General features: G+C 42.7%; 1 protein-coding gene across 6 annotated transcripts in view; it reads left to right on the plus strand.

The window, feature by feature from the left end:
- uvssa (UV-stimulated scaffold protein A) overlaps nt 1–17,032 on the plus strand; it is a 130,871-nt gene that overhangs the window by 98,869 nt on the left and 14,970 nt on the right. For all 6 annotated transcript variants that reach the window (XM_061836071.1, XM_061836067.1, XM_061836070.1 and 3 more), the window contains 3 exons: nt 2,612–2,737; nt 2,824–3,007; nt 10,783–10,891. In XM_061836071.1, coding sequence (XP_061692055.1) covers nt 2,612–2,737; nt 2,824–3,007; nt 10,783–10,891 — 419 coding nt within the window. The remainder of the gene's footprint in view (nt 1–2,611; nt 2,738–2,823; nt 3,008–10,782; nt 10,892–17,032) is intronic.

Below are 17,032 nucleotides of genomic sequence, written 5' to 3' on the forward strand. Positions count from 1 at the left end.
TGCCCTACGTCGCATCTCGATGTACTCCTTTCGCCTCTCCTCAGTTCTCTCAGTATCCCACTTCTTCTTTGCTAATCTCTTTCCTTGTATGACTCCCTGTATTTTGGGGTTCCACCACCAAGTCTCCTTCTCCCCTTTCCTACCAGATGACACACCAAGTACTCTCCTGCCTGTCTCTCTGATCACCTTGGCTGTCGTCGTCCAGTCTTCCGGGAGCTTCGGTTGTCCATCGAGAGCCTGTCTCACCTCTTTCCGGAAGGCCGCACAACATTCTTCCTTTCTCAGCTTCCACCACATGGTTCTCTGCTCTACCTTTGTCTTTTTAATCTTCCTACCCACCACCAGAATCATCCTACATACTACCATCCTATGCTGTCGAGCTACACTCTCCCCTACCACTATTTTACAGTCAGTAACCTCCTTCAGATTACATCGTCTGCACAAAATATAATCTACCTGCGTGGTTCTACCTCCGCTCTTGTAGGTCACTATATGCTCCTCCCTCTTCTGGAAATAAGTGTTCACTACAGCCATCTCCATCCTTTTTGCAAAGTCCACCACCATCTGCCCTTCAAAGTTCCTTTCCTGGATGCCGTACTTACCCATCACTTCTTCATCGCCCCTGTTTCCTTTACCAATATGTCCATTACAATCTGCACCAATCACAACTCTCTCGCTGTCTGGGATGCTCAGAACTACTTCATCTAGTTCCTTCCAGAATTTCTCTTTCAACTCTAGGTCACATCCTACCTGTGGTGCATAGCCGATAACCACATTGTACATAACACCCTCAATTTCAAATTTTAGTCTCATCACTCGATCTGATACTCTTTTCACCTCCAAGACATTCTTAGCCAGCTCTTCCTTTAAAATAACCCCTACTCCATTTCTCTTCCCATCTACTCCGTGGTAGAATAATTTAAACCCTGCTCCCAAACTTCTAGCCTTACTACCTTTCCACCTGCTCTCTTGGATGCACAGAATATCAACCTTTCTCCTAATCATCATGTCAACCAACTCCTGAGCTTTTCCTGTCATAGTCCCAACATTCAAAGTCCCTACACTCAGTTGTAGGCTCTGTGCATTCCTCTTTTTCTTCTGACGCTGGATCCGGTTTCCTCCTCTTCTTTGTCTTCGACCCACAGTAGCTGAATTTCCACCGACGCCCTGCAGGTTAGCAGTGCCGGGGGCGGGCGTTGTTAACCCGGGCCACGACCGATCCGGTATGGGATTCTTTAGATGAACGCTCATATTTGTTTGGCACAGTTTTTACGCCGGATGCCCTTCCTGACGCAACCCTCTGCATTTATCCGGGCTTGGGACCGGCCTACAGATTGCACTGGTTTGTGCCCCCCATAGGGCTGCATTGAGCAATGCTTCAAATACCGGTCAAATATAATCAACAAAATCTGCGCGCAATGGGTATTGATGATGTACTGGAAAATAAAATGATTTATGCCCAATCTGAACCGATGGATTTTTAATTAGCCCAACATCATGCTTACTGGTAGTCCACAGGATTGATGGAACTTGCTCCAGTCGTGAAGTTTGTGTGTGTGTGCGTGTGTGTGTGTCATCCATCCATCTTCTGAGTTGGCTATCCTCACAAGGGTTACAGGAATGCTGGAGCCTATCCCAGCTGTCATCGGGTAGGAGGCAGGATACACCCTGAACTGGTATCCAGCGAATCACAGGGCAAATAGAAATAGACAACAGTTGCACTCACATTCACACCTAGGAGGAATTTAGAGTCTCCAATTAATGCATGTTTGTGGGATGTGGGAGGAAACCGGAGATTTCAGGGAAAACCCACGTAGACACGGGCAGAGCATGCAAACTTCACGCAGGGAAGGCCGGGATTGAACCCTGGACCCCAGAACTGTGACGCCAACGCTTTACAGCTGCGCCACTGTGCCACCCTGCTTTTTATATATATATATATATATATATATATATATATATACACAATATAACCGTGTAATTGTCACGACACAAAATACACATGCATCTACATACATGAAAATTCAAGGATATAAGGCAAAAAAAAAATCAATACCAAAAAAAATGTCCCAAAAAATGTGTACACACTTAAAACAATGATATATGCAAATTATTTTATACATTAAAAAGTATTCAAATTATAATAAGCATGAAGTGTACAATTATTTAAAGTGTATATAATTTTTTTTGGGACACTCTGTATATAAACAATTAAGGAATGAGGAAAAATTTTAAATGTTACTGGTTGCCTGTGCATGGGATGTTCTCACATATACCCGCTCACTATATATAACCAACATCTAATTCATCTTACTCATTGAACGGCTGTCGCTCAGTCCCTCATGTTTTGGCTTTGAAATCATTGCAGAAGATTTGAATTCGACCTAGTTTTTACAGAGCTGATACTCAAGTGGCACCAAACCCTCAAAGCACTCAGGAATTCAACACCTTTCAGAAAATTTCTTTAATATCTGCCCCTTGCATGCATGCGATATTTATTTATTTATTTGTGTGATGTGGTAATACAGAAAGACAGGTAGCAGTGAATTTAATTGGTTAAAGTTAATATGATTAAAAATGTAATGCAAATTAACATTTATTTTTGCTGTAGCTCTTCTCAACCCGGTTCAACTCAGTCCAACAAAGATCAAATGGCATTGAAGGCTCCAGTGGTACCATTTGGTTTGGATCTCTATTACTGGGGAAAGGAGCAGCCTTACGCCGGCAAGATCACCAAGTATTGTACCTGGTACATTTAAACTGCCTTATGTCTAAACTGTAGCATTCTTATCTACATAAAAAATCTATGTGATACTTTTTCAGATTGTCCTCTCAGCATCAGTTCTGGGTTCCATCAGAGGTGGTTGAGGAGGTGCAAAACAAGGAGCTTATAGCTGAGAGCACATGCAGATTCATCACTTTCTCTGGAAAATTCATTCCCGTCACCCATTATTGTAATGCACCATTAGGCAATGGGAAGCTGTGTAAAAGACAGGACCGACTGAAGGTAACGGAAGGGAGTGAAAAGTTTTTCCACCACATTTATACATTTTGTTAAGTATTGTGATGGATACTATTCCTGCCACTTAAAATTTCCACACATACATCAACTTGCTCTTACAGTAAAGAAAATAAGTATTTCAACACCCTGCTATAGTTCTCCCTCTTGGAAATCATGGAGGGGCCTTAAATTTCCATCGTAGGTGCATGTCCACTGCAAGAGACATAATCCAAAGAAAAATCCAGAAATCACAATGTATGATTTTTTTTTAACGATTTATTTGTCTGAAATAGCTACAAATAAGTATTTGAACACCTGTGTATCAGCTATATTTCTGACCCTCAAAGACCTGTTGATTTTGGCCCACTCCTCCACACAGATCCTCTCTAGATCAGATAGGTTTCTGGGCTGCCGCTGAGAAAGAGTTTCAGCTCCCTCCAAAGATTTTCTATTGGGTTTAGGTCTGGAGACTGGCTAGGCCACGCCAGAACCTTGATATGCTTCTTACGGAGCCCCTCCTTTGTTTTCCTGGCTGTGTGCTTCGGTTCATTGTCATGTTGAAAGACCCAGCCACAACCCATCTTCAATGCTCTGACTGAGGGAAAGAGTTTGCTCCCCAAAACCTCACAATACATGGCCGTGGTCATCCTCTCCTTAATACAGTGCAGTCGTCCTGTCCTATGTTCAGAAAAACACCCCCAAAGCATGATGCTAACACCCCCATGTAGGGATGGTGTTTTTGGGATGGAACTCATCATTAGTCTTCCTCCAAACACGGTGAGTGGAAAAAGTTCCATTTCGAGGGATTTGTTTTCGAGAAGAATCAGGAAGTGACGTAAAGGACAGAAGCCCCCCCCAAGTGGACTCGTTTGTTTCCATTAGTTTTACCTCTGGGAAGGTAGCTCGTTGTTCCCGCATGTTAGCCAAAATGCCGGCTCGTTGCATTGATGGACATTGCTTGAACACTCGGGAGAATGGATTACCCTTGCTAAGTTCGCATGAGACCTGGTTCGTCGTAAAAAATGGATTGCACGGGGGCAGAGGACGAGAGCTTCATGGGTTCCAAATGACAAGTAGGTGTGTATACAGCTATTAGAAAAAATAATAGTTTGGGGTGGACCACGTAATTGGTCTCTCATAACATAACAAAAGACCCGTGTATGAAATGTGTCGATGTGCGCGTTGGATGGCGTCGGGCTGCTGTGTCACTTCGCTGGCCTTCCGGCTCGCGGACGGCGGCGGCTCTGAAGAACGCAACACCAATGCCTCACTCAGCCGCATGAGACGAGAACACAGTAAAATGCCCCAGCTCGACGGTGTAGTTCATTGCGTATTGCGGCGGCTATGAACACCCCCCCTAAAGCAGCACGGCTCGGCTCCATTATAAGCCACCACGGCGCCGAAAACGAGCCACACCGGCTGACCCGCCGCGTTTGCCGGTCACACCTTCGGCGAAGGCTGCACGTCGGGCTTGCGGACGGCGGCAGCTCTGAAGAACGCAGACGACAATGCCTCACTCAGCCGCGTGCGGCAACAATGCAGTAAAGCGCCCCGGCTTGACGGTGTAATTAATCGCGTACTGCGGCAGCTATGAACAACCCCCTAAAGCAGCACGGCTCGGCTCCATGATAAGCCACCCTGGCACCGAAAATGAGCCACACCGGCCGGCAATGGCTCATCTCCGCCGCGGAAGTGGATCGGATGGGGAGGCAGTTTGGCCATAATTGCATACAGTATAATCTGAATATGACTCAGAACAATAGTGTAATATTGCCCGGTATCTTCACTCGGTTGTGTGGTGTTCTCCTTTTCGAAATGGAGCTTCCGTGTATTAAGGGGCGTGTTTGTCTCCCATAGTAGGGTGCACTACGTGTTTTCTTGGGTGAATGTCCAGGAGACGTCACGGACAGAGGATGCAGCCAATATGGCGACCACTTGGATGTCGTAGAATGACACTTCTGCAACTTTGCGCATGTATGACGCGTTCTCCGCTCACATTTATTTTTTCGTATTGACATTGAAGTGAATAATGTTATATATATTTTTCATGACAATACCTATTTATAATGTTTATAGGGATGACTCTTGACCTTGAAGCAGGGGAACTTTCCCTGCCATGCATGATTGCACGACGTCTTAGTGTATTACCAACCGTCACCTTGGAAACAGTGGTTCCAGCTCTTTTTTTTTTTTTTCTTTAATGAACCAAGTCCTGTTGTGTAGTCTGGGATGGTTCCTTTCTAAGGATGATTGAGACCCCACGAGGTGATATCTTGCATGGGGCTCCACTCCGATTGAGATTGACCGTCATGTTTAGCTTCTTCCATTTTCTAATGATTGCTCCAACAGTGGACCTTTTTTCACCAAGCTGCTTGGCAATTTCTCCGGAGCCCTTTACAGCTGCGTGAAGTTGTACAGTTTTGTCTCTGGTGTCTTTGGACAGCTCTTTGGTCTTGCCCATGTTACAAGTTTGAGTCTTACTGATTGTATGGGGTGGACAGGTGTCTTTATGCAGCTAAAGACCTCACACAGGTGCACCTGATTCAGGATAATACATAGAGTGGAGGTGGACTTTTCAAGGCAGACTAACAGGTCTTTGGGGGTCAGAATGTTAGCTGCTGGACAGGTGTTCAAATACTTATTCGCAGCTGTATCGCACAAATCGTTAAAAAATCATGCATTGTGATTTCTGAATTTATCTTTTTAGATTATCTCTCTCACAGTGGTCATGCACCGACGCTAAAAATTTCAGACCCCTCCATGATTTCTAAGTGGGAGAACTTGCAATAGAGGAGGGTGTAATACTTATTTTCTTCACTATGTATATATATATATATATATATATATATATATATATATATATCCACTTTTAGTGTGTCATCAGTCTCAGAATTATTTTAAATAACATTGTTACTCTGTTGCTAACCAATGATGATAAAAGTACTTCTTACCATTAATGCGATTTCTGGTGCTGCATAATTTTGCAGATGGCTTTAGTGCTTGTTTCATATGTTGTTAGATTAAGCTTTCATCTGTTAATCGTGACCATAATTCAATTTGATTTGCCATCATGATGGTACATTGGTGAACAGTTCTTTCCAACAAAGGCATGTCTTTTATCCGTTTATGTTGCATGGGGCTCCACTCCGATTGAGATTGACCGTTATGTTTAGTTTCTTGCATTTTGTAATGATTGCGCCAACAGTGGACCTTTTTTCACCAAGCTGCTTGGCAATTTCTCCATAGCCCAATTTTGTTTCTGGTGTCTTTGGACAGCTCTTTGGCCTTGGCCATGTTACAAGTTTGAGGCTTACTGATTGTATGGGCTGGACAGGTGTCTTTATGCAGCTAACGACCTCACATAGGTGCATCTTCTTCTTCTTTTCCTTTCTGCTTGTCCCGTTAGGGGTCGCCACAGCGTGTCATCTTTTTCCATCTTCGCCTATCTCCTGCATCTTCCTCTCTAACCCCAACTGCCCTCATGTCTTCCCTCACCACATCCATAAACCTTCTCTTTGGTCTTCCTCTCGCCCTTTTGCCTGGCAGCTCCATTCTCAGCACCCTTCCACCAATATACTCACTCTGTCGCCTCTGAACATGTCCAAACCATCGAAGTCTGCTCTCTCGAACCTTGTTGTTGACCCTAAATATTTGAAGTCGTCCACCCTTGCTATCTCCTCTCCCTGTAGCCTCACTCTTCCCCCTCCACTTTTCTCATTCACGCACATATATTCTGTTTTACTTCGGCTAATCTTCAATGCTCTCCTTTCCAGTGCATGTCTCCATCTTTCTAATTGTTCCTCTGCATGCTCCCTGCTTTCACTGCATATCACAATATCATCTGCGAACATCATGGTCCAAAGGGATTCCAGCCTAAACTCATCTGTCAGCCTGTCCATTACCACTGCAAACAGGAAGGGGCTCAGAGCTGATACCTGATGCAGTCCCACCTCCACCTTAAACTCGTCTGTCACACCTAAGGCACACCTCACCATTGTTCTGCTGCCATCATACATGTCCTGTACTATTCTAACATACTTCTCTGCCACAACAGACTTACGCATGCAGTACCACAGTTCCTCTCTTGGTACTCTGTCATTCTCTAGATCCACGAAGACACAATGTAGCTCCTTCTGACCTTCTCTGTACTTTTCCACTAGCATCCTCAAGGCAAATTATGCATCTGTGGGTACTCTTTCTCGGCATGAAACCATAGTGTTGCTCGCAAATACTTACTTCTGTCCTGAGTCTAACCTCCACTACTCTTTCCCACAACTTCATTGTGTGGCTCATCAACTTTATTCCTCTATAGTTCCCACAGCTCTGCAAATCCCCTTTGTTCTTAAAAATGGGAACCAGTACACTTTTCCTCAATTCTTCAGGCATCTTCTCACTTGCTAGTATTCTGTTGAATAAGTTGGTTAAAAACTGCATAGACACCTCTCCAAATTGCTTACATACATCCACCGGTATGTCATCAGGACCAACTACCTTTCTATTTTTCATCCTTTGTAGTGCCTTTCTGACTTCCCCCTTAGTAATCATTGCCACTTCCTGGTCCTTCACACTTGCGTCTTCTTTTCTTTTTTCATCAACTTCTCAAAGTATTCTTACCATCGCTTTAGCACACTACTGGGACCAGTCAACACGTTTCCATCTCTATCCTTAAACACCCTCACCTGCTGCACATCCTTCCCATCTCGATCCTTCTGTCTTGCCAATCTGTAGAGATTCTTTTCTCCTTCTTTCGTGTCCAACCTGGTGTACATGTCTTCATATGCCTCTTGTTTAGCCTTTCCCTTTCCTACCAGTAGACACCCCAACCTACCTGTCTCTCTGATCACCTTGGCTGGAGTAGTCCTATCTTCTGGGAGCTGTTCCTGTCCATCGAGAGCCTGTCTCACCTCTTTCCGAAAGGCCACATAACATTCTCCCATTCTCAGCTTCCACCACATGGTTCTCTGCTCTACCTTTGCCTTCTTCATCTTCCTACCAACCATCAGAGCTATCCACCATCCTATGCTGTCGAGCTAGACTCTCCTCTACCACAACCTTACAGTCAGTAATCTCCTTCAAATTACATCGTCTGCACAAAATATAATCCACCTACGTGCTTCTACCTGCGCTCTTGTAGGTCACTCTATGTTCCTGCCTCTTCTGGAAAAAAGTGTTCACTCCTGCCATTTCTATTCTTTTTGCAAAGTCCCCCACCAGCTGTCCCTCAAAGTTCCTTTCCTGGATGTGCCGTACTTACCCATCACATCTTCATCACCCGTGTTTCCTTCACCAACTTGTCCATTACAATCTGCGGCAATCACAATTCTCTCTCTCATAAGTCTAGGTCACATCCTACCTGTGGGGCATAACCGCTAATCACATTATACATAACACCCTCAATTTCAAATTTCAGCTCCATCACTCGATCAGATTACCTTTTCACCTCGAAGACATTAGCCAGCTCTTCCTTTAAAATAAGTCCTACTCCATTTCTCTTCCCATCGACTCCATGGTAAAATAATTTAAACCCTGCTCCTAAACTTTTAGCCTTAATACCTTTCCACCTACTGTCTTGGATGCACAATATATCAACTTTTCTCCTTATCATCATGTCAACCAACTTCTGAGCTTTTCCTGTCATTGTTCCAACATTAAAAGTCCCTCCACTCAGATCTCAGCTCTGTGCATTCCTCTTCTTCTTCTTCTGCCGACAAATCCGGTTTCCTCTTCTTCTTTGTCTTCGACCCACAGTAGCTCAATCCCCACCAAAGTCCTGCAAGTTAACGGTGCCGGGGACAGGCATTGTTAACCTGGGTCACGACCAATCTGGTATGGGATTCTTTAGATTATTGCTCATATTTGTTTGGCACAGTTTTACGCCGGATGCCCTTCCTGACGCAACCCTCTGCATTTATCCGGGCTTGGGACCGGCCTACAGATTGCACTGGCTTGTGCCCCTATTGGGCTGCATTAGAGAGTGTGACCTAAAGATTGAAATGAGGCACAGGCCGCTTTTCTTGAACGCTGATTCTAAGAACATTTTAAGATCAAAGATTATCAAATGTAAAACAGAAAACATTTCATACAAGGATGCTTAATTAATTAACTTCCACCAGCAGCCATCCTGGAGGGCCTGACCAACAATGACATCTTCTTCCTCCTTTATCGCGCGCCATTTGCCCACCTGGGCTTGACAATGAACAAGGCACTAGCGACACTGAAAGGCCAGGGAGCCACTGCAGCTCTGTTTTAATCAACCACAATCTTCAACAGACTTGAATGTGCTTTAAAAACTTTTCATGAACGCCACATGTAACTTTTTTTTTACAAATTTGAATGTTTGATGTTGGATCAGTTGTCAACTGAGCCATATGAAATGTTTCACACCATAACACAAATGCCACCTTGGAAAATATTACAACGTTCTCAACAATCACCCTTAAAACTTTCATTACAGGGATTAAAGAGGATGGGCGTCTAACAAGGCAAAGCGGGACAATGGTCATATCCTAAATCCAATTAATTTAACATTTTATTGCCACTGGGTTTAACCACAAAATAATTCCACAAAGGGAAAGTAACATTCATAGGTGGTCTAGTTTCCCTTTTGGTCCCTCAGGTGGTGAGAAAGGAAGAGGTGTGTGGGGTAAACCACGCCCTTTTGTTCCATTCGAGCCATAAAAAAGCCTGAGCTACGCTCGTTCACGGCTCAGCTTTTGTCTTGTCCGACCAAGTTGCCGGAGATTGGCCCAGGCAGCATGTGGCATCTCACCACAAGTGGTGAGGACATGTCGGACCACCGCCGACATCATAATATCCTAAAAGCACCCTGGGCTACGCTTTTTGGGGGCCTGAGCACACCCTGTGGGGTCGGAAGTGGGCACCACACGTCCACTCCAAACTTCTTACAAGCCGAGACAGTTTTTGTGCTCCCTTTTTTCTTTTTCCTTCTCTTTTCTGACAAATCCACCTGTTCCCCGTGCTGCCCAGGAAGCTCGCATAAGACATAAAGTAAATCCAACATTGCAGTCTACTAAAAATGCAGATTAGTTCAGATTTGGGTTTAAATAAACAAGAACGGGAATCCTTAAAACCTCACAACACAAGTACGTTTCCTTTTCCAATGTTTAGATGCTTTTTTTTTAGGTTTCATGCATTATTTTCCTTTTCTAAATTCCCCATGTTAGATGTCGTCCAAGTTTCTATAAAATTGCAGTCTTCATTGTTGTGTCTAAAAATTTCAGAAAGTGTAGCAACCTTCAGATTATGAGGGGGGAAAAAAAGGTTTCTCATCAATTTCCCTCAATTTTATATGTATAAAAAGTGACGTGGTGTCCATTTTACTAGATAAAATAGCTTGATTTGTAATGCTATAATTGCTATGCTAAACCGGAAGTAACGCTGGGGTCGTTTCCATTTTATTCATTCCGTTCTATTCTCCTAGATTACTTAAATTTTTATTTAATCCATATATACTACACATTGGATTATCCTCTTGCCCCCACACCCCATCCATCTAACTACAATAACTCGTGCATAAATGTATGACTTCACATTGATTTGTCTCCAATCTGTTTGTTTCTTGTCTGTGTTGTCACAGTTCCTGTGAAGCAAGGGATAGTATAATGAATGTAATTTTACTTTTCCTCACAATCATGATTTAATAAATCCAAAATGTTAAATATTTATCTCAAGATTAGTCAATTAGCCAGTCAGAGCAGATACTAGTTTGTTTTTCAGTGCTCGTTTGCTTCTGATCAGTGCCTCTATACACTGTTCTTTAGTGCCCTTTTCATGGTCGTATGGTTCCGCGAGATCAAGAGGGTCGGCCCTGCATCCAGGAGGACTGTCAGAGAGAAGAGCAGGATTGGCGGAAGAAAAAGAATCCACATGGTATGTAGAATTGAAGATGTATTGGAGGAATGTTGCTCAAGAAGAAAATAATGTTTCAATACAATCATTAAATTTGTCCTCATTATTCACAGCGACATCAGTTGTGCAATGGTACCTTTACTTAGGAACGTCTCTAGTAACAAAAAATTCAGATTACAAAACGCCTCCTCGGATAAACATTGTCTCTGTCTTATGAAGGAAAAGTCGGGATACAAAAGGGATAAAAATGGGCGTTAGATTCACAGCTCCCAAATTCCACCAAACGTAAACATCCTGTATACTGGGCCCCAACTAACTTTCATGGAATTAAGTTGTGTGCGTGCGTACAGTCGTACGTACAGTGAAGAAATAAATATTTGAACACCCTGCTGTATTGCAACTTCTCCCACTTAAAAATCATGGAGGGGTCTGAAATTTTTATCGTAGGTGCATGTCCACTGTGAGAGAGATAATCCAAAAAGAAAAATCCAGAAATCACAATGTATGATTTTTTTTTTAATGATTTGTGTGATACAGCTGCAAATAAGTATTTGAACACCTGTTTATCAGCTAGAATTCTGACCCTCAAAGACCTGTTAGTCTGCCTTTAAAAGTCCACCTCCACTCCATGTATTATCCTCAATAAGATGCACCTGGGTGACGTCATTAGCTGCATAAAGACACCTGTCCACCCCATACAATCAGTAAGACTCACAATCAGTAGGACTATCAAATCTTTCAGAACCTCATACTTTTTTTTTCCCCTACTACGGCTGGTGCAAGCAAGTCACCAGTTAAGACACCATCCTCACCCACGGTGTCACACCAAACCAAAATCTTTACACGAAAGCAATCAAAACAGCACAACCAGCCGACAAAACAATGAGTAAATAAATAATTGAAACAAAACATGCACCTTGAAACAATATTTACATACATGTTTGGCAGAGCAAGAATTATAGCAATATATCAGCAACACTAACTTAAAACATACAATACCCTGCATGCATGCTATTTAAAAAAACACACCGGGAGCAAAACTGAGTTTGGTGGTTGTTTATTGACGTATTTAACAATGTACATATGTTATTTTTATTTATCCTCATAGACAAATCCATCAATGTACTTATCTTCTCTATCCAAAATGAAGAGTTGGGCAAGTTCTCCATCAAACATGCCAGGTTCCCTCTCGTCATTCTCAGTCAATCTCGTTGCAGTGCAGCTCCTCAGATATGATGGTGGCTTTTCGAACAACAGTGGAAGCAGACACGTTAGCCCAAGCATCCACAATCCATTTAAAAATTGTGGCGTAACTCGTCCAGCACTGCCTCTGTCTTAATAAAGCTGTGTTCGCCATTTGTCATCCTTTGGTCCCAGGCCGCTTGAAACCTCTCTTTTTACAACCTGTTTACACTAATGTCCAGCAGTTCAAGTTGCTTTGTCCAGCCTCCCAGAATAATAACAAGCTCCAAGTTAATTTGCGGCACTTGTTTTTTCATGGTAGTTGTTTGTTCTTTGATCATTAATCCATTGCTCCAGTTGCTCTCCCAACTCTGGCCACCTCGACTTGTTTCTGTGGAAACTCAGCATCTTCTTGACTTAGTGAAGCCTGTTTTCCTGCTGCCTCCACTCAAGCACCATGGATTCATTGATCTTGAATTCTCTCGCTCCTGCTTGATTCCCATGTTTCTCTGTGTAACTGGTAGCTAGCAGTTTCAACTGTACTTCATTAGTGTGTTTCTTCCTTGATGCCATTTTTGGGAGTCCTTAGCCAAAACGATGTTGATTAGCATAAAACACATACCGGCATTTTATACCTTCTGGGAGTGTGATTTTAGTGTCCTCTCCCATGCCCACACTTCCTCCTGTAACCTCTGCTTTCTGTCCTCTCATCAGTTTTTCCTCCATATAAGTAGTGTTGGCAGGAAATGCTCCCAGTGAGTTACAGATTTTGGCCCACGCATAAGGCGCTCGCACATCATAAGATGTCCCATCCATTTTACCTTAAGACTTTTAGGTCCGCCTATTAGTTATGAAAATACACTAATTGGTCAAAATATTATTGAGAACAAATAATGTATCTTTGTGTATGTATGGCAGCGGCATATAAAGACTGACAACAAGTAAATGCTCTTCTATTACATGGCAGAAAGTGTAAAATTGACTTGTGTATCCACTCCTTGTGATATTTTTGTTTGGTGGTGTGCTGTGCGTTTTTTCAAATGTAAGATATGTGCCTTGGCTCAATAAAGTTTGGAAATCATTAGACTATTCAATTTAATAATTGGGAAAGGGACGGTATCCAAATGTATCTGCCTATGTGACAAACGTATTCCCCCTGAACATTACAACTGGTTGTGCCACCCTTGGCAGCAACAACTGAAATCAAGCATTTTTTTGATAACTGTTGATGTCTTTCAACGTCCCTATGTAAAGTTTGGTCCACTCTTTTCCAAAGAATTGCTTAAACTTAATCATATTTGAGGATTTTCTTGCACCAACTATCCTTTCAAGCGGCGACCACAGCATTTTAATTAGATTTATGTCAAGATGGTGCCTTCCTACTTTAATTCAGAAGTGGACTTGCTGGTCTGTTTGGGGTTGTTGTCTGCTGGAAACCAGAGGTCTTGAGTTTGAGGGGATGAAATAGTCTGCCATTGTTCTGTGGTTTTTCTTCAACATCAAAATTCTGAAGCAGCAAGGTAGCCCCAGACCATCGCACTGCCACCACCATGTTTGACTAAAAGCATGATGCTCTTTGTATAAAATGCTGGATTACTTATTACAAATGTCTTTTCAGTCCAATGTTGGGGACCACTACTGTACTTCTGGCAATTTTACTTTATATTTAGATGATATGCGGATCACTTCTAACTAACAACAGACTCCCCGACAGACGGACAAGGAACCCGATGAAATATTCAAAATGACAGGCCGATAATGCTTTGATTGCTTGATTTCCTAACTCTTTTAGAGGTCTTGTGTATGTAGCGTACTTGGGAGCACCCATGCCGGGCGAAGTAAGTACGTCAGGAGTACCCAGACACCGGTGGCCGGTGGGGTGGGGGGCTCCTTTCTCCTCCCCACCAGCGGTGCAAAAGCCAGCCTCCCGGCCCGACCCACCTCCACAACAGGGCTAACGGCGGTATGACGTGGAGCTTTTGTTACGTTCTGAGGGAAGGATTACATTGTCGGACGCAGACGGAGCTTTTTATCCATCCTGCCGTTTACGGACAAATACACAGACATCACCGTTATGACGCGGCTCTTTTGTTATGTTCTGAGAGAAGGTTTACGTCGTCGGACTCGGACGGAGCATTTTATTCATCCTGCCGATTTCGGACAAGTTGTTCGAGTGGTGACTATACGTCGTTTGGCTAGTTAGCTCGTGAACGCTACTCAACTGTCTTTGTACTTCCATTTTGTTATTGTTTTGTGTCGGATAGTATTGTGTGTGATTAAATTGTCTTAAGCGCAATACAAGTGCTTCGTTATAGTTTGCCCGTTTTAACAACTAAAACTGTGAGACAAATTAGTCCTCCCAACTATTATTTTTGTTAATAGCTTTATGAACACCATTTGGAAACACTTTTGAACCTGTGCAATCCATTTTTCACAATGATCCGTCCGGGTGGTTTGAAAAAGTGTGAAGAATTAACCCATCCTACCGAGTGTTCAAGCAAAATCCAGCAATACAACGAGGCGACATTTTGGTTAACACGCTGAAAAAAACGGGTAATTTCTCACGCGGTACAATAGGTATGAACCAATATAAACACCCGACCCCGCTACTCTAAAAAAAGGTCCCTTCCCAGTTCTTCCTCAACACAAAATCCTAGAGAGACTTTCTTGGCGGGAGATGAAGAAAACAATTTTCGGCAACATTCTGACTTGCTGTGAAAAAATGGATGGGTCCATTCCAGATGGTTATTTTTGGTTAAAAACATACAAAATTTTATGTTTCAGGTGTCAGTGGCCCTTTAGTTTTGGAATCAGAAATCAAGGGTAATGGGTTTTTCAACTATTGTTGATGTTTGGTCATCAAAACATTTCCACTGTATTAACATTATCATTTATGATATGATGATTTGAATGTCTTGAACAGATTTCAATAATCATGGAGTTTAATACAGATTATTTGCCTTCGTGGGCCACAGAAAATCATGCAGTAGGGCGGATCTGGCCCCCGGGCCTTGGGTTTGACACCTATGCTTTAAGGTGTCTTTCGCGCAGCGACTGCATTAACGTTACTGTGGCTATCCCACACATAGTTTGCCCTTATACCCAAGTGTGGCCCTTGGGTGCAGTTTTGAAAATGTGCTGCAGTTCTTCAAGTCAGAGGTTTCACTACGGCTGGTATTGGCTAGGACGACACAGCATGAAAATTCTTCAGCACATTTTGGTCATTTACGGTAGTCGTTTTTACTTTCCTTTTTGTAAGAAGGAAAAAAGCAACAACAATTGTGACCGTTGAATGGACCTAAATGACCAGATAAAATGTTTAATTATACTGCAAAATTGATCAAGAAGGCAGATAGGTGGTATTTGGAGCCGGGAGAAACGGTGAGTACGCCATCAAAGCAAATGACGAAAACGGGTCAATCGCGAGAGATGAGCTCCGCTTCTTTCCCCATGCAGGAACCTTTTTTTACATGTATGTAGCAGGGTAGCCAGGGCTGTTGCTCAGGTCAATGCATAGGTCACATGATACAATCCAGGCTTTGTCGGCTGGGCGACCACAAGAGTATAAAGTGGCCTCGAGCCCTTGGTTTTGCATGTGCACGAGAATGAATGGGTATCGTAATTCTTAGAGAAAGGGCTTAGGGTGTCTGTTACCCTTGTGATAGAGATCTCTGCAGCCGCTGACTGACCAAGAACTTGCTGACATGACGGTAGAATGGACAAGGAAATAAATAAATGTAAGCATAATTATTGAGAGTCATACTAATGAGAAGCATGTTTTGAATTGTTGGTAAGCATCTTGTTATGAGCTTGCACATCGCTAGTCTACTTTTAGACTACAATAGTAAATTCACCTTAACCGGACTTCACAATATACTGCATTTTATGAATAATTACAGCAGAATCTTTGGTTTTTCGCAGTTAATTTGGACCAGAACCACCCGTGAAAAGTGAAAAACTGTGACATAGTGGGGGATGGCTTTATCAAGGTACCAAAACGTTTAAAATATGTAAACAGTATTTGTACTTTGTATATTTGAGACAAAAATATGTATTTAGTTAAATATTTAATTCTAAAACCTGATCCAGTAAATATAATATATACCATATCATAAATTTGTAACATAAAAATAAATTATAAAACACAATTATATTACTGTATAGTGACCATTCATTACTTGGAGACTTCTGGAGGTGCTGGCAATGTAGCTTTGAGATGGGGAGTTGTTTTTGTGTGTGTGTGTGTGTGTGTGTGTGTGTGTGTGTGTGGTGTGTGTGTGTGTGTGTGTGTGTGTGTGTGTGTGTGTGTGTATGTGTGTGTGTGTGAGAGAGTGTGTGTGAGATGGGGGGTACCGGAATGCTTAAAATTTCAACAGTACAGCATGTATACTTTGCAAAGTTGAGTCAAAGATTACAACAGTACAAGTGTCTAGTTAAACAATAACAATAAAACTTTTTTTATTGCACTACGGAAGTAACATTCTTCACTCAGACTTTTGCTGGAAGCGCTGGTGAAGCTTTGAGATAGGGAGTTGTTTTGTGTGCGTGTGTGTGTTGTCTGTGTACCAGAATGTTTAAAATGTGTCAACAGTACAATATGTATACTTTGCACACATGAAACAAAAATTACAACAAAGTAACAAAGCAAACGCGTGATGTCTTCTCCTGTATAGCACAGAATGTGCACGACAGACCCCTGTGACGTTCCATCCGTTTCACTGTTGTAACGTCTCGCCATTGTGACCCCTCTCTCACCCACCAATGTGCCTTTCTTCGTTGCATCACATGGTTTAAGCACAAAGCATCAAGCATTAACAGCAAAACAAATGAGTTAACTTTATATACAATTAATGCAACAGTGCTGACAGTGCAGTGTGGTGAAGCCAGCCATGATATACGGATTAGCGACGGTGGCACTAAAGAGATGACGGGAAGTAGCACTGGAGGTGGCAGAAATGAAGATGTTGAGGTTCTCTCTAG

Source organism: Syngnathoides biaculeatus, chromosome 11 (genome assembly GCF_019802595.1).
Source record: "Syngnathoides biaculeatus isolate LvHL_M chromosome 11, ASM1980259v1, whole genome shotgun sequence".
In the NCBI taxonomy this organism is placed as follows: Eukaryota; Metazoa; Chordata; class Actinopteri; order Syngnathiformes; family Syngnathidae; genus Syngnathoides; species Syngnathoides biaculeatus.